The sequence below is a fragment of the Cynoglossus semilaevis genome, chromosome 18, assembly GCF_000523025.1.
Source record: "Cynoglossus semilaevis isolate Cse_v1.0 chromosome 18, Cse_v1.0, whole genome shotgun sequence".
Taxonomy (NCBI): Eukaryota; Metazoa; Chordata; class Actinopteri; order Pleuronectiformes; family Cynoglossidae; genus Cynoglossus; species Cynoglossus semilaevis.
This window is the reverse complement of record NC_024324.1, coordinates 13,771,619-13,793,303: the sequence shown is the minus strand read 5'-3', so window position 1 is coordinate 13,793,303 and position 21,685 is coordinate 13,771,619. Positions and strand designations below refer to the sequence as shown.

General features: G+C 41.9%; 2 protein-coding genes across 4 annotated transcripts in view; both read left to right on the top strand.

The window, feature by feature from the left end:
• Nucleotides 1-639: 639 nt before the first annotated feature.
• On the top strand, nucleotides 640-1,637 carry kcnk9 (potassium channel, subfamily K, member 9). The gene is made up of 2 exons (XM_025065350.1): nucleotides 640-664; nucleotides 754-1,637. The coding sequence occupies exons 1-2, from the start codon at nucleotides 640-642 to the stop codon at nucleotides 1,635-1,637; spliced, it is 909 nt and encodes a 302-aa protein (XP_024921118.1).
• Nucleotides 1,638-8,937: 7,300 nt separating this feature from the next.
• The window catches only part of col22a1 (collagen, type XXII, alpha 1), a 32,827-nt gene continuing 20,079 nt past the window's right edge, over nucleotides 8,938-21,685 (top strand). Inside the window, exons 1-8 of one of the 3 annotated variants that reach the window (XM_008332100.3) lie at nucleotides 8,938-9,229; nucleotides 9,622-12,454; nucleotides 13,924-14,071; nucleotides 14,153-14,719; nucleotides 17,377-17,457; nucleotides 20,878-20,989; nucleotides 21,097-21,220; nucleotides 21,332-21,607. In XM_008332100.3, coding sequence (XP_008330322.1) covers nucleotides 13,981-14,071; nucleotides 14,153-14,719; nucleotides 17,377-17,457; nucleotides 20,878-20,989; nucleotides 21,097-21,220; nucleotides 21,332-21,607 — 1,251 coding nt within the window. In that variant the 5' untranslated portion in view covers nucleotides 8,938-9,229; nucleotides 9,622-12,454; nucleotides 13,924-13,980. Of the gene's footprint in view, nucleotides 9,230-9,621; nucleotides 12,455-13,923; nucleotides 14,072-14,152; nucleotides 14,720-17,376; nucleotides 17,458-19,971; nucleotides 20,798-20,877; nucleotides 20,990-21,096; nucleotides 21,221-21,331; nucleotides 21,608-21,685 lie in introns of those variants that run through there. The other 2 variants (XM_025065221.1, XM_025065222.1) reach the window with 2 other exon arrangements.

Sequence of the window (21,685 nt, the reverse complement as noted above, 5' to 3'; positions counted from 1 at the left end):
GTGTTTTAGTTATATCGGCGATCTGTGTTTATTTGTGCTACAAGACATAGTCCACCGACTATATAGCTGACCGCTCTGCTCTGGAGCTCCTAACCTTTGACCTCAGGGTAAAATTTTATTGCATAAGCTTTGCATAATTTTTATGTGTTATTTCAATATATTTTTATATTTCCATCGATTGGACCAAAGTAAAGGTTGATTTAATTCACTGCTTTTTAAAAAAAATAAAAAATAAATAGAGACACATCAGGAAGACACCGTCAGCACAGGAATAGCACTGACTTTTTCTCAACCCTGCTTGAAAAAATATATAAAAATCATTCACACTATATTCACATTAAACCCAGCCGTGGGCTTCCAGCAACTGTTTGTGTGTGAGTCAGCAACTCGTGGCTTAAAGATAAAGTTTAATTAAGCTAAAAGCCTCACTGGCACATTCATGACTCCTTTCCGCTCTTCATCCTCATCCTCGGAAACTCCTGACTAATTGGTCGTCCCCCCTGCCACACTCCTGGAGCCCAAATAAGATTAATGAGCAGAAACATTTCTGTGGCGTGCAGCTCTTCAATCCCCCTCTTGGCCAGACTCACACACTCTTAGGGAAATTTCTTGCTTGGTCATGTTTGTAAACAAAAGCCGATGCGGGGGCTTTCTCTGAATGACCGTACGGACCTGTGACATCATGGGCAATTTACAAACACTTAGGTGGAGTGTTCTGCCTTACTAACCGTTGGCGTTTGTTCTCTTCCCCAGGCTACGGGCATGCAGCACCAGGGACTGACGCGGGCAAGGCTTTTTGCATGTTTTACGCAGTCCTGGGAATCCCGCTGACTCTTGTCATGTTCCAAAGTCTGGGCGAGAGGATGAACACTTTTGTCAAGTACCTCCTGAAGCGCATCAAGAAGTGCTGCGGCATGAGGATCACCGACGTGTCCATGGAGAACATGGTGACTGTGGGATTCTTCTCCTGCATCGGCACGCTGTGCATCGGAGCGGCGGCCTTCTCCCATTACGAGGACTGGAGCTTTTTCCAGTCCTACTACTACTGTTTTATCACATTGACAACTATAGGCTTTGGGGACTTTGTGGCCCTCCAGAAGAACAGGGCCCTGCAGAAAAAGCCCCTGTACGTGGCCTTTAGCTTCATGTATATCCTCGTAGGCCTGACGGTCATCGGGGCCTTCCTCAACCTGGTGGTGCTCCGCTTTCTGACAATGAACAGCGAGGACGAGCGGCGGGACGCTGAGGAACGCGCCTCCCTCGCCGGGAACCGAAACAGCATGATCATCCACATCCAGGATGAGTCGTTGCACCATGGCCGCCAGCGCCGCGAGCCGAGCAGGGCGGAGGTGACCGACTTGCAGTCGGTCTGCTCCTGTATGCACTACCACCCGCATGACTTTGGCAGCTCCGGGGGAGGGATGGGAGGTTTAGGCTGTGCCTTCTCCCATCAAAACTCATTCAGCCCGCCGCTGAACCCCAATCAGTACTTTCACTCAGTTTCATACAGGATTGAAGAGATCTCACCCAGCACCTTGAAGAACAGCTTCTTCCCGTCGCCCATAAGCTCGGTGTCCCCGGGCCTCCGCAGCTTCACAGACAGTCACCAGCTAATGAGGAGAAGGAAATCCATCTAAACCCTCGCACAGATTGGACAAATGAGTTTCCACGTTTGATACAACAAGGTCGAACGTTTCCGATGCTGCTCCTACCAAAATCTTATTTCAGCACTTTCCGCCCCCTGCCCCCTCACCCTCCAGTTTGGTTCAATGTAACGTGTCAAGTGTTGTTGGTGAGACAGGCCAGCGTGGACACAACGGGATGCAAAGCATGAAGCATGGATGTCTATTTTTTAAAACGATTGCTCCGTTTGAAACACGACACAAACTACGAGACCTTCCTCGGTACATTTGCAGTAAGAATATTTAATATATTTACTTTGGTTAACGACCAAACGATGCACACGTTGGAAATGCTATTTTTTCGAAAAGGAAAAAAAAAATGCTCGTTTTGGAATTATACCTTGTACGTTCTGTACTTCTCCATCGCCTCACTGCGGACGGATGATAACGCATCAGGTATTGTTTTCTATATAAGCAATCTTTTGTTTCTCTCTGTGTTTTGCCACACGCCGTGCCAAAAAAAAAACAAGGTTGCCAATGTTAGCATGTGAATTCGATGTCATTTAAGTGAGCGTGCCATTCTTTTTGTGACATCCCACGGTCTGTTTCACAGACAAACAGATTAACGACGTTTGTCTGGCGTTTGAAGGATATCGTTGGTATTTCTCCCCCCTGCACCCCCCACCACAAACAATCAAATCTGAGCACAAAAGCTTTCATCTAACAATCACTGCCTTTTCTCAATACCACGTTCGGGTCTAACTGCAGATCAAATTGTTCCGGAGGGAGATTTTTGCCACTTGTTTTTGCCCTGAATTACTCTTCATTTTCGCCGATATTTATGAATTCTTTAAAATGTATCTAACAAAGTAATGTCTGGAGATATTTCCAGAAATTTTCCATAACGTTTTCTGCCAACCTATAATTATGTTTTAATGAGATGAAGAAATGTTAGTAACTTCAACAGCAAGAACGATTTGGCAGTTTTCACTGTGGCTGCATGGCCGTCCCACGTCCTTCAGTCCTTTGTTATTATGACAGTTCACCGCAGCTAACTTGTATCTACTTATAGTCCACGCAGACTCAACTCTCTTCCACCTAACTTAATCTAATCTTAATCTTACCCCTTGTCTGTCATTGAAAGTGAAACAGAGATTCAAAAAAAAAAATATTTTTACAAGATCACTAGGCAAGACAACAATAAATAAATGAAATCAAAAACATTATGAGACTCTGCGCGGCACGAGGACCACGACGAGGACGATACATTTTTAATGGTAGACATTACAATTAGAGAAGTCATTAAAAATACATGAGGAACATTCAACAGGAAACTGAAGCAGCTTCACTCCTGTTTAGTTCTCTTAGGATATCACGAGATGTACACGTAAGTACACAAATATAATAGGATCAGAAAAGGAGAGATATGCTATGACCGTTCTGAATTCTTCTCCTCATTGGTTAAAACAAACTAGTCAAAAGATCCCAGTTCAAATCTCACTCCTCAAACTCCTCCCCAGTCCGTCTGTAGCAGCTGACCCTGAGTCAGCTCCGACCAGGTCTGTGAGTCCAGGAAGTTCACTGCGACAGGCCAAACAAACAGATCTGAGCTGAAAACTTCTGAGGCTTGGATGCACTTTAAGGAGCCATTAGGGAAATGCAGCCTGATATATGTACCGACACGGAAACAAGCTTTAGCAGTAAATATGAGTTAATGTGAGGAGACGGCAGGTAAACACAGATTCAACATCCCTACTAGAAAATACCAGAGGAAGAAGGAGAAACAGAGGGGTGGAAAAAAATGCATGAACGTTTGTGTTCGAACCACTTTATGTGATAGTTTAACACTTAGCATAATAAGCGTTAGCGTAATAATTTATGACGTAAGCTATTTCCTTTGCCAAAGCTCAACAAAATCTAAAGGGAAACACCGTGGGTTTTTTTTCATGTTCCATTCAATAAACAAAATGTAATAATGCTTTTTCTCAGGTTTAAATATTTTTATTTTCACCAACGTAATTATAGTTTGGCCAAACGTTACTGTTATTTAATAGTCAAATACTACGTTTCGGACAGGAGGGATTTTTTCACATCTTAACGGGACGAAAAGCTCAAGGTTTTATCATTGACACAAGGCTAAAAGTCAGTTATATTTTTTTTCTGTATTATTTGCCAGACATGATTTGTAAATGCATTTCTGTGTGAATTAATATTTAAACATGTATTGTATCGGGGCAAAGGAGCGCTGGGAGTAATTATTTATTACCTACATGCGAGAGTACTGTGCTGGTCTTCAGACTCCAATGATATTTCTGGATGCTTTTCTCTCAACAAATTTCTGGACCTTGGGTTTTTGACAAACGTTACTTTCAGTGTTTGAAGCTCAGTGTTTTTAAGGTGAAGCCTCATAAGCTGACCTTGCGGGCAAAGGGTCAAAGGTCACGGACGACGTAACAAGGCGGCGGCGGTGGGGTCAGAGAAGAGCATCGGTGGCATTGTTTCATTATAGGAACTATACTGGCCTATCAAAAAAAAAAAAAACTATCCTGTACAATATGTTTATAACAACCTTTGGTAAATAAAAATGGCCTTTTCTCGGCTGAGATGCATATGTATTTTTACAGAGTAGCATATGTGCCTTGAAGAAACAGTAGTCGGTGTTTCTGTCGGAGTGGGCACACATTTAAATATCACCGCTGCGGATCTGTTTGCGCTTTAGCGAACACATCAGAAGCTCGTGGAGGTCTGATTTTACGCCTAAAAAGAGAGCAGATGTATTTAATTATAGACCAAACACAACACAAACAAGTTTATATTAGCAGAAGATGAAATGGAAAAAAAAAAAAGTTGATTTATCTTCGGGAACACACCCAGCACTGACGCAGACCAAATCGTTTTTTTTCTTTTCTTGTCGTCACATTTTTACAGTGGTTTCAAAGATGATTTGAGTTTATCGCAACCTGACTCTCTTTTTTTCATCGTTTGGATGTTTTGGCAACTGCCGACGTATGGGAACGACACTCACTGATTTAATAAAGACCTATTATACTAGATTTTCATTTGCTTGTGTTTTATGAAGCCTAGTGGAAGACTTTTTCTGTAAGGTCACAAGTTGTGGTTCAGTTGCTCTCAGGATAGAGTGTTTAGCCATAAAAGCATTAGGAAAAACTCATTACATCGTTGACGTTGCTATTACAAAGTACAGTATTTCAGACTGTATCCTACATGAGCTACTTAGTTAAATCGGTAACTTTTTAGTAGGGTTGTCAAACGATTAATATCTGCAGTTCAATCAATTCCAGTGAATTAATCACTGTTTATCATAAAAAAATCCACATTTTTAACATTTTATTTGTGAGTAATTCCAATGATGGAATCAGTAACATGGAAAAATGTGAAGAAAAACATGCAAAAGTAAAACAAAAGAAGGGACTTCTAGAACACATCAAGAGTTACTTTCAAAATCTCTTTACAGTTCCTCATCATCCATTTGACAATTGTGTCAGTCGAGGTTGTAGATTTTCGTGCTCAGTGAGGCTGGTCTGAACTTGAAGCCTCCACTGATGCATGCTGGGTATTGAGATAGTATTTTAAGCTCTACGTGATTCGTGAAATTAGACATTTTGGCTGCAGTGTGTGCAAAAACGATGTGTTGGTGAGATGCCTTAAATATGATAATCACAAATGATTGAACTCAATTGACAGCCCTACTTATTAGCCTTCATTTTTCTGTTCAAAAACGGCCCCACACTACTATATACTCGCCCTTGGCCTCTACATTTCGTTGATGTTCTGCTCCCCAGCTCATATACCACTGATTTATATCAGCTGCACCTGCAAATGTTTTTGCCGACACAGAGCTGGAACGTTAGCGCGGAGGAGAACCGCGGCGTGAGCTCTGTCACCTGCTCCGTGTTACATATGAACATTTAATGTTCGCGCCTAGCCCAGGGCTAGTGCAGCGTTTCCTCTTAGCGAACATTTATCTCTCTCACAGGTTCAACCACACACAGCGCGCAGCATTTTGTTCTTTGCAACCATTTTATTAATTTATATGAACAGCCTCTGGGTTTTATTGGCTATTATTATTATTATTATCATAAAGAAAACACTGACACATTTTATTCAAAGTCTGTTATCAGGGTTTATAAAAAATTGAGAATTTATAAAATAAAACATCTCGCTTTGTTCCCAAAATCGTGGCGGTCACCTTTGTGAATGAAACAGCTCGAAATATGAAAAAAAAAGAAAAAGACTCAAGTTGCAATAAACCCAAACAATCATTTAAAACGTCCAACATTGACAGGGTTCAGTTCCATCTCCTCAGCGGAGAGAATATCTACCTGTAACTAAAGTCCCAGACAGCTCAGATGAGTCGTCTGCCTTCCGTTTACACCACACTTTTCCAAACTTTACAAAGCAACATTTAGGGGAATGTATCAGCCATAGTGGATCTTCTGTTGAAAGGAAGCAGCAAACAAACTGGACTGATTTGCTCTTCGCATGCTACAAGACAGATGCCCCCCCCCCAAACTCCCTCCCCCTCACCCTCCCTCTTTTCACATGTGTAATAGATTTGTCTGCCATCATTGCCACGTGTCATACTGATGGCCCCCGACTGATTGTTACTCTATAGCACAGATGGCGCAGACTGCGAAACAGCCACACAGACCAGGGGCGTCCACAGACGACCAGCGCAGCCTTTTGTTTTTCTCTCATGTTTCTCTCTGCTACATGGCATTAAATGACACAAAGTGGAAATAAGTAGCACCGCATTATTGGCATATAAGGCCGTCACCGACTGCTTGTTGGAGTAACGTGTTCACAGTAACCCTGCTTGGCTTCCATGTGTCATTTACTGCATGTGGCAGTACAGTGTGCGCCGGCCGTTTCTTTGTCAACAGTGCCATGTTTTCCTCTGACAGGGACGCGGAGACAAATGTTGCACTTTCCTCTGTGTGATACAATATAAAATAATGTCCGTGTTGCACTACCTTGTGAAATATCCTTTGCAATAGAATTTTTGTATGTAGGTCTGACGAACAAATAATGCCATGTTTCCATATACCTTACAGGAGATTGTATCTGTCATGTTTCCGCCCATCTCTGTCACAGTTTTCAAACCGATGTCTGTACAGTACGCACCGCATTGAGGTTCTTTCTCTTTCCGTCGCAAAGAGAAGAGATTAAGAATTGTTCAATGAACATTTTGACATTTGTATGATCCTTCTCTCTCTCTCTCTTTCTCTCTCTCTCTCTCTCTCTTGTTTCACACTTTTGTTGGTGTGTGCGTGTGTGCATGATTTGGTGTGGATGATTCACTGGGCTAAGTGCCCCAGGTGAAGCCATAACACACTTGAATAAAAATGATGAGCCTCCTTAAAAAAAAAGAAATCATCTCACTATCTTTTTTCCTATTTTACAACTTATTTAGATATATAAAAAGTTCATATTTACATGTATTTATTCAAGCAATTTTGTTCTGAGCTCCAATTACTTTCCAATTGGACCTGAATTCAATGCAATTAGCAAGTATCCCTGTGCATAGGGATATAAAACATTTTTAAACAATCAAAATAATAATAATAATAATAATAATAACAATAATAATAATAATAATAATAATAACAATAATAATAATAATAATAATAATAACAATAATAATAATAATAATAATAATAACAATAATAATAATAATAATAATAATAACAATAATAATAATAATAATAATAATAACAATAATAATAATAATAATAATAATAATAATAATAATAATAATAATAATAATAGTACATGTTATTGGGCCAACTGTGTGTATTTTTTAGGACATAAATCTCCAGGTGTTTTTACACATTAGTCACTGTTAAAACCACCCTTCGCACGAAAACTGCATATATGCTGAGTGACCCATGCAGTGCAGCTGGATGTTCAGTAGGTGGGAGAATGAGCAGGCAACATCCCTTTTATCCCATCCTACACCGCAGTAATTATACTGTCAGCCATGAGCGTCAGGCAACGCAGAGGCCGACACAATAAGAACAGTGGCTGAGGGGCGTCGAGGCCCTCTCTTGGCGTTAAGCCTGTAATTTTGCATCTTAAATGATCATGTAAGCGGAGCCAAGATGTTCTGCAGTGGGACCGTCTCAATGATATGATGAAGCATGACAATAGGCAGGTGCTGACATGCTGCTCTCTCTGTGTGGGAGAGGCCTCGTAGGGACAAGAATGAAGAGGAAACCATAAAGCAGGGGATTTGAGCAGTGACTGAGTCTGTCTGCTGCATGAAGAATTGGTCTACGGTGGCACAGGAGGCACAACTGAATGCAAACTCCAAAATTCATCCATCGCACGGAAATTGCAACAGTCTGCATTCGAGTAAAATAAATGAACGTGGTGTGAAATGGATAAAGCCGAAACAAAACATCAACAACAACACCAAAAAAAAAAAAAAACAAACAAAAAAAAACACACAGCTGCTCCCTACATGGGATAAAAACTTGATGTATAGTCCTGAAAGGAATACTTTTTACACACACACATGCATATTTTTATTAGAAGAATTCCCAAGAGATGCTATTTGATATTTTAGTATATATTTTTATAAGTTAAGAGATTTAAAAAACAGCAAATTTGAACACATACACACTGAATACTATTAAAAGTCTCTGTAAGGAAAGAAATTAAGAAATGCAAAGAAATATTTGGTTGAATGATAAACATGAGACTCTTTCCTGCTGCCCTCCTTTAGTTCTCTGACAACTGTTACCATAGCCATAAATAACAACGCAGATGGGGCCACAAAGAGGCTCTTGGTCCTGGCAAACAAGAGATTATTTTGGCACCATCTAGTGACAGAATTTCTTCCATGCTCTATTCCCTGTATGTTCTTTCCTAAATTGCAGCAACATATCAACACTCGTTTTCAAATCCATGCAGAATTCTACTCATGTAGAGAGATACAATTTATTTTCTATGTTGTAACGTTTTGTTTAAACTGTGTCGTGACTGTTTTGAATTAGAACATCCACAGTTAAAAAGCCCCTAAATTCAACTGCCTAATTAACAAATTAATTACCTCAATATTTATTGATTTATTAAAAATATGCTGTTAATTATTATATTATTTATGTGTCAGGCAGAGTGAACAATTCAATCTGGAGTTTAGGGATAAATATATGTATTAAATGTATGTGTATTATAGACTTGTGTTGCATGTAGGGATGTCACAATCACTCTCTTATAATTTACGCTCATTTAATTGTAACGTTTCCTTAATAACGTTAGAAAATAGTAGGCCGGAACAGCGAAACTCAAACGGAAGGAAAACAAAGTGACACAACACTCGCGTGTTTCCGCTTGTGTTGCTGTGTTTTAGGTCCCGGCAAGTTGCAGAAGAAAAGTTTGCCCAAGTGGAGGAAAATGACCGAAGAAGAGCTATTCCTTCGAATAAACGCATTAAATTCAGCCGTGTGGGATTATTTTGTCTACAGACAAAGGACCTGTCGTGGATGACGGCCTGCCAGAATTTAAAGTACGCCATAAAAATGCGGTGAAAGACGGAAATACGTCCAACGTGGTTCATCACGTGCGGGACAGCCAAAATAAAGGTCAGTACACAGTAACTGAGTTAAGTTACGGCAATGTTTTCCTCACGTAACATTTAAAATATTAATGTTTAATCACATTATTGTATTATTGTCATTATCTTGTATTTTATCTTTTTGGTTACTTGACTTTGTTGCTGTATATTTTTGTTATGTTGGACATGAAGGAAACTTTAAGACTTTCAAGGAGTGTTCATTTGATTTTACACATTCTTAATGTTGTAAAATCAATTTTAAGAACCGTGGGTTGTTTTTTTTTTTACATTTATCATCATTGTACCAACATACTATTATTATCTGAAAGAGAACATGTCATGTTGTGGATAAGAGCTGTGCTGTCTATTTTATCACTCTTAGAGAGAGAGAAAACTCCCATTCATGTCTCTTTTGTTCAGGGGACTCTCCAGTGAGAAGAAATGTGGACCATCCGAGTTAAAAATACCGAGTTGCATGTGAATGGTAAAAATGTCTGGACTGGAAACTAAAAATGGCCGCATTTCTGAAACACCTGGTCTCTGTCTGTCAGCAAACATAAAAAAGGCAGCATTGGGTCATCTTACGGCCTCTCCGTTGACCCAGCACTTCATGACATAGCTGGACGTTTTGCTGCTCAAGTGGCCTTAGCCCTGACATACAGAGAGAGAGAGAGAGAGAGGCTGAGAGTCACACGTGATGCTTGGTCCAGGAGAAGTGAGAGAGGGCCAGCTGCAGAAACTTGTGTTTGTTTAGCAAATTGCTATTCATCACGAAAGCCAAAAGTGACACAGAATTAACAAGGAAGATAGAGTCCTCACTAAACCACTCACAGCTGACACACTCCAGCCAAACAGAGCTGATAGGAAACAGGATAAAGATTCCTCCGCTGCTCTGTAAAGCAAAGCCGCCCTCCCTTTACCATCGTCTCCTGTCGAATTGTTTCAAGGATGCACGTGTTGAAGAGGTGGACACGACCAGGAGCTTACTAAGGCCAGGGAGAGCATAGTACCAGCAAGAGGATCAGTGTAATTCAAACATGTCACCGTGGAGATTACGTGCAGATGAAGAGGAGATGACACAAGATGTCTTAGGACCAGGCCAGGAAGCTGGGAGAGGGCAGAGACATATTGGTTTTGGTATCAAGGAGCCTCCTACGTGCACTCTGACAGCAGCATGAGGAGAAGTCATCAAGGAGGCCTGTGGTTAGCAGTCTGTGAGAAGCAGGTGGAGCTGAGAAATAGATAGTCCTAGCAAAGGCACGTGTAGCAACATCTGCAGTCAATGGAAGAAATTTCTTTGTAATGTACATACATTTTAATCATCAACCAAACAACGACCTGTTAGGAAATCCTATAACATCCCTGTAAATATAGAAATCTCACAGTTATCAAATGTAAGCCCAGTAGTGACGCATTATAATGGAAATGATCCCGATTTTACTATTAATAATGTGACGGACTTTCCATTTTGGACCCAATATAAAAATATGAATAATTGATTAGATCTAATTTTGCACAGCTTATCATCGTCATTCTAAAATATGACCTGCTGCTTTTCCAAAGTAGAGCACGTTTCATTCTCTGAAGCTTAAAAAGTCCCTAAAGTTTATTGTCAGTTAAACTACATATGTATGAAAAGATACACACACACACACACACATATATAAGTTTGCTGTCCATCAGGGGGCAGATGGCGTTCTCCTGCAGCCTCCTGCTCGGCCTACATGCTGTTCACCTCTTTAACCCTCTACCATAAGGCGACAGACGGTTCCTTAGACTGACACCATCACTCATAACATACATCTGCTCCCGATCATCAGTCCAATTCCCATCCACTCCAAACTGAGCCTATTCATAGCCTGGCCGGCGCTCACTTTCCTTGGCTACAAATGCACCGTAAATAGGCCAGGAAGCAATGGCTAACTTGTTTGTTGTCCGTGACGTTCACATATTGACACTGTGGTCCAGCGTGTTTAGGTGTGTTGACAGCATCGTGGCAGATCAGGAATCATTTCCTGCTGCATCATACAGCGCGTGTGCTGATAGTTCTAGATGTTCTTTTTTTTTTTGTTGAGAACTTACCTGAGAGCTGAACCTGTGATGAAGAGGATATATGAGGTCAAAAGAAGAACGTCTGCCAGACAGGATGTCTGACATAGACTGAGACAAAGCTGCTGTGTTTCACTGCAACCTCCTCCTCTGCCAGAGACCATGACCACACATGATAAGGACATCAGGCTGCGTTTGATGGGAATCACACACATCCTCCAGAAGAACATATCTCATGAAAACACACAGAGTTCAGACAGATGGAAATGGAGAGCAAAGGAAGCAAAAAGGAGCGTTGGAAGTATTTGGTGCGATCGGAAATCCGAATAATAATAAATTCCACAGAAATTCCAAACAGATGAGAGGAAAACAAACAAAAAAAAATACACACGTGTGCACGTGACAAACAAGTGAGTCATACAAACAAGATGGATGATTAACGTCTGATATGAATTAAACGCAGCGCATGTGTGGGCTGACATGATTGTAAACTTGTCACAACACGAGTAATATAGATCACAGGGACTCACGATCGGTCCGGACGAGGACAGACGTTCAACACAAAGCTGCGAGCCAAGCGTTCTATAATCATTCACCCGACTTAAATACAACCTTCCTTCATATAAGTGTGTGGCTGGTCAGGCCAACGCAGCCCGGCCCACCACCAGCCCCAGGGCGGCTCCGCTGTGGCTGTCACAGTGGCAAAGGCCGAACAGTCGAGGGCGGCTGCCAAGGAGCCTTGCCTCTTCTTTGAGGGCTCCACTTCATATGGGTGCAACCATAAAGGAGAGAAGAAGGAAGACGGAGAGGAAGGCAGAGAGAGAAGGGGGGGAAAAAAAAGGATAAAAATATCCAGAAAGTGAGGTCTATAATTGGCCGTGCCTCTTAGCCTTTTTTATGTGCGAGCACGGCCCAGCTGAGAACAGTAGAAGCCACCTCGTCCCCCAGTGAAACCCAACACTCCCCCCTTGTAGTTCCCTCCTTCTCTACCGACCCATCCACAAGATTGCCGAATGCTTACCTTACCTCACTTTTTAGCAACACTGTACACTGGAATGACACCCTGGATTATACAATAATTTTGATCCAGATTTGAGGAGCCGGCGGAGGAGTTATTTGGGATTATTATCACCTGTTAATGATGCTGAGCTGGAGGCAGAGACACTGACCGACTTTTGAAGCACCAACTGTGTGACCAGACCAGGTAAGATCAGTTGGCTCTTTTCCACAAAACCAATTTTTTATTTTAATTGAATTTGTATCCAGCCTGGAAAAGCAGTTTTTTTAAAAGTGAAGAAACATTTTCTTTCTTATGTTCCCATCTTCTTTTCAGAAAAAGAGGTTAAAAAAAAATGATGTTCTGTTTTTTACATTTTGGGAATGATAAACGTGCTGCTTCTGTTATAGACATTTACATCACAGTCCCAGGTCTCTCGTTGGGAGAGGAAGTGGAAACAGGTCCGACGATACAGAACCACAGTTTGTAAGGAATCCGACCTTAGCTGTAGTTGTTGACAGAGGGAAACCAGCTTGTTTTTAACTTCAACACCCTCACTGCTTGTGAAGCAGTAAATAAACATTGGACGACACAGGCAGAAAAACTAACAACCACAAATACAAAAACAGAACAGAGTAAAAGTTTGTGGTATAAAAATTCATTCAAAAAAAATTAATAATCCGAAACTTTGAACGTCTACTTTGCTGGATCTCTTGAACTCAGCATGCACGCTAATAGGGGTAATTAGAGTCATTTAGCTAACATGCTCATTCTGCTCCATAATAGTCTCTGTGAAACTGAGTAGCATAAATAGCTCATTGGGGAATCAGATAAGGAACTTGTGGTTTCTTTTAAGACTAAAGCTTTTTATCCACATAAATAATGCACCTTTATTTGTACTTAATTCAGGCCTGGCACATGTGCCCTCTGGGGCATTTAAATCAGACACTGTTTTATTTGTGACAACTTTGACTTAACTTAAGGCCCCCAGGTCCACTGACCTTTCTGTAAACTAGACCCTACATGTGACAATGATACATAGACTGTTATTATTAGACACTAAGTAAAAGCCACATATGCCATGAAGCCTGTCACAAATATTAGCCCCTATACTCTACTAATTTGAATAGCATTCTATTGTGATTTTTAGGTATGGTTTAGAATGATTATTAAACAAGTCTGTTTAGTGGAATTTTGACCTTTGATGATGTTTGTGATGGTCGATGAGGATAGAAAAACTTGTCATCATTCGTGGGAGTTATATTTTTGCTTTTCAACTGGTGCATAGCTCAAACTTTCCTCAACCTCCCACAGTGACCCCCGCAGTAAGTGAGACTCCTCGAGTTAGTTGGAAACCTTGTTATGGCTACAGTCAGTCACACATCAGCACTAATGGCAGTCATCACAACCAGTCGTCTATAGTGAGGGCAAAAATAGCTTCAGGTTCCTGTTAGAGTCAATGAAAAAAAAAAAATCCTCCAGGTGAATCATGAAAACTGGACCATTGGTGATGAGTTTTTGGGTCCAATTTCCTCAAAATTATGAACATTTCCTGTCAGATTTCACTAACCTCTATATATATATACATGTGTATATAAAATATGACAAAAAGTAAAGAGTATATTTTACCAAATGCTTTGTGTAACTTTTTATGTTTTCCACTGTCCTCTCTGCAGACTGGACAGCTTGATGGTGGTGACAAATTTATAAATCAGACTTAGATCAAGGCCAAAATGGAATTACGACTGGGTTTTCGGATCTCCCTGGTCTTGTTCATCCTGGCCCTAACTCTTACTGGAGAGACTGTGGGAGCACAAAGAGCAGGTAAGTGCGACCACACTGGAAAACTGTGTCACCCGTGAACGACAAGTGGTTGAACCGTTGTGTGTATCTGTCAACCCGCAGGTTGTAAAAATGTCCACTACGACCTGGCGTTTATTCTTGACACCTCGTCCAGTGTTGGAAAAGAGAACTTTGAGAAAATCAGACAATGGGTGGCCAACCTTGTGGACTCCTTCGACGTGGCACCGGATAAAACCAGAGTAGCTGTGGTACGCTTCAGTGACAGACCCACCATTGAGTTCAACCTGGGACGCTACAGGACCCTGGAGGATGTAAAGAGAGCTGCCCGTAACATCCGCTACCTGGGGGGGAATACAATGACCGGGGATGCTATCAGTTACACCACCACCAACATCTTCACGGAGCGCAACGGAGCGAGGCCGGCAGCTAGAGGCATCCAAAAAGTGGCTATCCTCCTCACAGACGGGCGAAGCCAGGATTATGTTTTGGAGCCCTCTAAGGCAGCTGCCAAAGCTGGCATCAGGATGTTTGCTGTGGGCATCGGGGAGGCACTGAAGGAGGAGCTGGAGGAAATAGCAGCGGAGCCAAAAAATGCCCACGTCTTCCACGTGACAGATTTCAATGCCATCGACAAGATCAGGGGCCGGCTGAGAAGGAGGCTGTGCGAGAGTAAGTGTCACCGGGCCGAGTGCCAACACAGCAATCACCATTTCTGAGCGCCACGTGCTCTCGTTTGAAAGGCGTACGTTCAAGCGCTCGCCTTATCCTAAATGTGCTTTTAATCAAATTAGACTTTTATTTATACCTTATATCCGCCATGTGTGGAAAGACCACGACCACAACACCCCACCCTTACCACAGAGAGCTGCTGCACTTGTGCACTGTGCTATCACTGTGCTTCCCTTTGACTAAATATGAGGCCAGGGAGGAGGGTGTTGCTTCAAGTGGCTGGTAAATGACAGTTTTCTAACCAGTGTATTTATGTGGCGTAGCTGCCTTATTCACTTTTACTGTAATGCAGACGGTGCGTTGTACACTGTCTCATGCCGTAAGGTAAAGTCAATTTTTACGTTAATGTCATGCCAAAGTTTTCACAATGCCCCAAAAATATAAACATTTTATGCTGTGCAGCAGCCAGTGTGGCAGAAGTATTTCTGCCTGGAAGATTTTTCATGGAGTTGATGCATGCTTTGCAGTCCAACCCTTAAAATTCCTGCCTAAAATTAGCCAGACAGGAAAGAAAAGGGTGTCACAAGTTTAAGCCGCAAACAGCAAAATACAAAAAGGGAAATGACAGGATTGCATGACAGCTGTGACAAACTGTCAGCTTTCACTTCAACCTAGCTTTAAAATGTCAAAAGTAGACGTTTCCTTTGCGCCGGCTACTGATTCAACCTTTCAAACATCGTCGCTCCTTTTTTTTTTCTTTTTTTTAAAAGTGTATCACCTTGCAGAGGGATGTTAGCTTAGCATGAGGTGTCACTCCAGCGCTCACCCTTGAACCTGCTCTTTGACTCTATGAATTTCCAAAGTGACAACCAGGTATTCCAGGTTGTATATCATGGAACATTCTACACAGAGGGTTTGTTGAACGAACCGTAGGAGAGAGGCAGTATTCTCCAAAATGGAAATGAAGAGCTCTGTAGTCTCTAAGTACATCAGTGGTCAGCACCAAAGGCTATTTTCACCCAGAAAATTATAGATCTAATGTTTCAAGTGGGTATTCCAGTGCCCAAGTTCAATGTTTTCACCTTTTAATCTATAGGTTTAAAAAAAGAACTCACTTTTTTTTTTTACTCCACATTGCACCGATTCTTTTGCTAACATGTGGGCTGGATTTAGAACACCAACACATTATGACTATATTTGAATGTTTTAAAGCCTGTGCACAGTTCATAAAGGGTAAAGGGTGAGGGCTCAGAAGCTTTGTCCCACCCCCACTCACCTGTTGCCCATTGCAGACATTTGCCTGGACGGCTTTTGTAAAAATTCTTACTTGTTGATACCGTGGCCCTGTGTGAGACATTCATTTTCAAAGGGTTTAACATTGCTTCCATTTTAGCTCAGTGCCGGATGCCTAAATTATAGTTCCAGGGCCACAACTGTGGGGCGAAGCTCAGCTATCTAGCATGCAAGTCTGAGAACAGAAGTAGAAGTAACAGAGTCTTAAACTCGCAGTGACGCACGTCCATTCATTTACACAATGGTCGTTTTTTGGAGGAAGGAGTTCGGATTTCTGAACGATATAAACAGAGAGTCCATTTTAGAATGTTTTTCATAGAACTAAAAAAAGAAAAGATCCATATAATTACACTGGTGAACCAGAGAGATATGGACAAAGACAACTGTAATAAAAAAAAATGAATCAGGAGGAAAAGATCCATCTGGTTTATCTCTGCTTTTTAAAATTTGAAATTGACTGTGTAGTCTGTTGTAAATCAAAGCAAACAAAGACACGTTTGTGCTGATGCTAGTGACTTAGCATGAAAAGCTAAATGTATGGACATACATTTAAAATAACTAATCATGGCATTTTATTATTTATTATTTACTACCTGAGGGGGGCACCAGGGAGTATTGTCTAGTCATATGTTTATTCCAAATACAGTTGGCACCTTCTTTGGTGGTTTACTGACAGATAAATATATTCATCTTATCAAAAAGTCGAACTGCCAAAAGTTCTGTTCAATTCCCCTAAAAGAAAAAGAACTGAAAAAGGCAGTGATCTGTCAATTTGAGCTCTTTTGAAATAAAAAAAAAACAGACTCCAGCTCCAAGGTTGACTGAATGACAGTGTCTTCTTCACCTGTTCACCTTAAAAACCTAGTCGTTTCTGCTTCTCCTCACGAGTGCAGCAGTTGCACTGGCATCACGATGCAAATAGACTGCACCCCTCCTGCCAACAAGAACCCAACCTGACAGGTTTGCCTTTCTCGCTGTCGTCGCCACCTCTCAAATATGTGTGTGGAAATATAAAACTCTTATGCTTCTTAAGCCTTGTGGATGTAATCCCCCCATCCATCCTCCCTCCCTCCCTCCCTCCCTCCCTCTCTCCCCTTCTGCACAAACCACCCACACACTTCACTTCCCAGACATCACGGGGCAGTCTGTCTGGTCCAGGATGGGTTCTCTTCACATCAAATACTGGCTTTCAAACACATTATTGCCATCATAAACAAATAATATTCTTCCCGACCTTCAACTCTCAGCCCCTTGGAAGTATTATATGTGAAGTCACTAAAGGAGAACTCCCAGATTTTTCCTCCGCTCAGCATATTATGACTTAAAACGATCACATCTAACCCAACAATTCCTTCTCTTCCCAGATGTCCTGTGTCCTAACATGAAGATTCAACCTGATCGCTTCAAGCCCAACAGCAGTAGTTATGGTCTTGGTGAGGTTCCAGGTATGTGTTTTTCCAACAACAGCACAGCACGCTGCAGTGGCAATCGCTTGTCAACCACAGAGTCAGCACCTTACTTTTCAAAACATTTCCTACACTTCCAAGTTATAACTTTGATATATTTCAGACATTTTTATTGCTCTTACAATTGCTACTTTTTCCAGTTTCCTCAACTAAAAGGAAAGCAAAGTTTCCTGCTGCTCTGCTACTGTGTCCTGTAATATGTCAAGCTGTGCTGTTTTCATTGTTTACATGGCATTAAGCATAGAGTATTATATGCACAGTGGTCTGTTCCTCACTTTGGGACTCTTTGGTTTGTCAGTCTGATCCTCTGTTATTCAATACGTACCTGTGGTTAGCAACGTGGTCAGATCTTTGGTCAGTCACTTAGTTTTCAAATGGTCACCGAGTCTTACATCGAGGTCAAACATGTAAAAACGGCCCTTTATTAAAGCAGCTGTGATCTCCGAGTGGAGTGTTAAAGGTTTCTCAGGAGTCTTGAATAGCGTTTAACCGAGAAGGTTGGATGTTGCTGTGTGTGCGTCCATCCTCTGGAGGATCTCAGTTCCTGTCTGTCTTCCACCCACGTCCATCTCTTTAAGACAAAAAACAGATGCACAGGCATGACTGTTCGGTCCCGGCATGACTGAACTTCATGGAAAAAGAGATGTCAGAGCTCCGAGTTCACACGTTGAACTCGTGTGCTGACATCTGACGGTGTTAGAACACAGGCTCGATCGACGTCTCGTTTAATTTAACCGTAGATGTAAACACAGTCTGTCGCTCATGTCACCAACGGTGGATAGATTCAACACAAATACAGAGCAATACATGTGAGACGCACATTTGGAGTTTCCCATTCATTTAACAAGCCAGTCCTGGGATGAAATCGGAGCAGTGAAAAAGAACCACTGCAGACACAACATTTGAACTGCACACAAGGACCCCAGCTGACTCCTGATTTAAACACCAGTCATTGGCACATGTCCCTGGAAGAAAAAAGAATAGTAACTCTGAAGGGGGAATTTCAGAGCCAGTGAAACAGTTTAAACATGCAGCTGTTTAGTAAGACAAAGATCCAATAAAAAGCTTCCGCTCACTGTTTCTGCCCTGCGATTGGCTAAGTCCCTATGGCCATGGGCCAGAGTTCCCCGAAGCGGAAAACAGAGCCGAGAGGTGAGAGGTTTTCACTCAATAGTATGGAAATGGAGATTTTATTTGAGTGTCCGGCCCTTTAAGTTGTCTCTCTGACATGACAAACAATGACTGTGTTTTTCATTCAAACCGATCCTTTCTGAGACTACATGTCATCAGACAGTGGTCTCGGGTCTGAAGCTCTCTGACATGACAAAGATGTTCGGTTTTTTCAGACTGCACTGTGGCCTAGCCTCACGACACACACTACAATATGTCAGACTTTCTTCAGTGAAAAATTTAATTTTTTTTTTTTCAGTCTGTGGCAAAACACATTAAGATTGTCTCCGTTTGATGCTCTGGATAAACAGTACTTGTCACTACTGCAGCAGCTCCCATTTATAATTACAGAAGAGTTGTGCTGGTAACAAGAGGGGCTAACTTTGTCAGAAATGTCAAGTCAATTTGATTTCCAAGCCAAGAGTCCTGTGATTTGCGACACACTTGTATTTACGGGGTTGTCCAGTCTGACCCCTCAGGGTTACTGAGCGCACGGGGTGGGGGGCCGCGCAGTGCCTCTTTGGCTCCGCACTCACTATCTGCTGCACAAATGCTGCCATCTGCTCCGATGAGAAGAATGCCGTGTGCATGCGTTTTCGCCTTTTCCCAGTCAGCGAACTCATCTGGCTTTTTCCACACATCACCCCATAGGTCGTTTTTGGCCGTCCAAAATAACTTTTTCGGTTGATTATACGCTATCCACTGCCAGTGGAAATTACAGCCCAGCGTTCACATGGCCCACGTACAGCCACAGACTCGACACAGAGAGCGAGCGTGCACAGAGTGAGCGGGGTGGCGGTGGGGATCCAATCCCAGCAGAAGTCACAGCTGTGTGGCTTCGCCCAACGAGCCAGACTGATAACAAGTCAAATGTCCTTCGGTCGGGCCAAGCTTAAAAAACTGTTGCAATTTAAATGTAAATCATGAACTCTATCTATTTACAGCTTCTTCTTTTTTTTTTAATTATATTAAACAAACATGGGCTGCAGTTGTTTGCAAAATGTTTTGTGTGATATTGATTTTAAACAGAAACAGTAAAAGCTGTCCATTAACCCAAACCGTGAATCATAGTCGTGACATATATAATTTACTCTCATTATGTATTCTCTCTATTTGGGTGCACTTGAAGTTGGCTGACCTTTTTTTGCTCCCTCCCTCTTCTGACTACACACCCATATCCTTCCTCTCCTCAGCCAAGGCTGCATGTAATATGTTTAGAACGGTGGATTTTAAAGCCACCATTCTAAACATATTTTTAGGTCATTTTATAGGTGAAATCTGGTTCTTTAAAACAACTGAAAAAAACATCATTGAATACACAGAACAGCACCATCAGCTGGTTGGAGGCTAAAGGTGCACTTGTGTATAAGAATATTAATCCAGATTTGAAGTGCAGTCATTGAAACACATTCTCTGAACCCAAAACTACTACAACAACACATATTCACGTGTGCTATTTTTGCCCTGTGGCTTTAAGCACATGGAAAGCCTGTGTGTCTTTCCACCTGTTTCCAGGCTATTTCTAATGGTATCCACTAAGCTTTAGCAGGACTCTCACATTACCACCTAAGTCTCTGATTTTTTTTTTTTTTCATGTGAAGATAATGGCATCTGTGTTTACAGTTTCCTTCCGGCACCGTTGTATTTCACCCATTTCGTTCCATTTATGCTAAAGCCTGGCACGGTTATGTTGAGGTTGTCCACTTCCTGTTAACTCACTAATGACATAGTGAGACTGAAGAAGAGCCCAATCCACATGACATAACCACTGGCTCTGGGTGAGATCCTCTGGACGAGCTGGCATCATTAATGCTGTCATCGGGCTGGCATCGCCATGGTAACGGCGCTTGTTTGTTGTAAAAGGGAGTGTCCTTTCTCATCCACCTAAATATGGTTTGTGGTTCGACCACTTCAAATGGCACACTGCGCAGCGACGTGCACACATGTGTTACACACACACACACTCAGACTCAAAGGAGGACGTTAACTGTGCCGGGAGCCTGTCTCTTTCCTCTGGCAGAAAAAAAAATCTAAAAATTTTTAATGTGTCCATAAATGACTATTTTTGTGATTCAGTTTAGTTGTGATTTTAATTTCTCCCCAGACACAGTGGCAGCAGGGTGAATGGTGACAAAACTATAATTCAAACGTACGACTCGTGGACCTGGACTTCCTGTTTACTGCATGTTCAGTACTACCTTGAGTCTAAATTTTACTATTCTGTTGCAGGTTTTGATCTGATGGAGTACTTCAATGTTAGAGATATTCTGGGCACCAGAGTCGATGAAGGCCAAAGTTCTTATGTACGCCTCGGCACCATGCCCATTGTGCAGCAGACAGAGTAAGTCACTTAGGAATCCTCACCAGGAATCATCAACATTTTTGAAACTGTTCCATTTTTATGAATCCTCAAACAAACGCCTGGCATGTGTGCCCTTCATTCCACAGGAACGTGTTTCCTCAAGGGCTACCAGATGAATACGCCTTCGTCACCACATTCAAGTTCAGGAAAACTTCCAGGCGTGAAGACTGGTATCTCTGGCAGGTTTATGACAAATATGGAATTCCACAGGTGGGTTTTTTTGTGGTCAAAATCACCAAATCTAGAAATGAAATTGAAATTGGAAAGCCACATTTGAAACCATATCCTCAAAATAAACATGACCTGCTATCCATTTGTCAGGTGTCCATCCGTCTGGATGGCGAGAACAAAGCGGTGGAGTACAACGCAGTCGGCCTGACGAAAGACGCCGTCAGAGCTGTGTTCAAGAATCCCGAAGTGGACAACCTGTTCGATCGGAACTGGCACAAGATCGCGATGAGCGTGGAGGCCAAGTCCGTGTCTCTGTATCTGGACTGCAAACACATCCAGACGCTGCCCATCGAGGACAGGGAGGACATCGACATCCAGGGGAAGACGGTGATAGGGAAGAGGGTGTATGACAGCGTGCCAATCGACGTGAGTATTTATCGTTATGTACTGTGAAGTTAGTGCTAGGGTACTGTTATTTAATCAAAGTATAACCCATGTGTCCAT

Coding starts and splice junctions, on each gene's coding strand:
- kcnk9 (XM_025065350.1), top strand. CDS start 640: ATGCGGGGGCTTTCTCTGAATGACC. Junction 665..753: donor GGGGCTTTCTCTGAATGACC/GTACGGACCTGT, acceptor TCTCTTCCCCAG/GCTACGGGCATGCAGCACCA.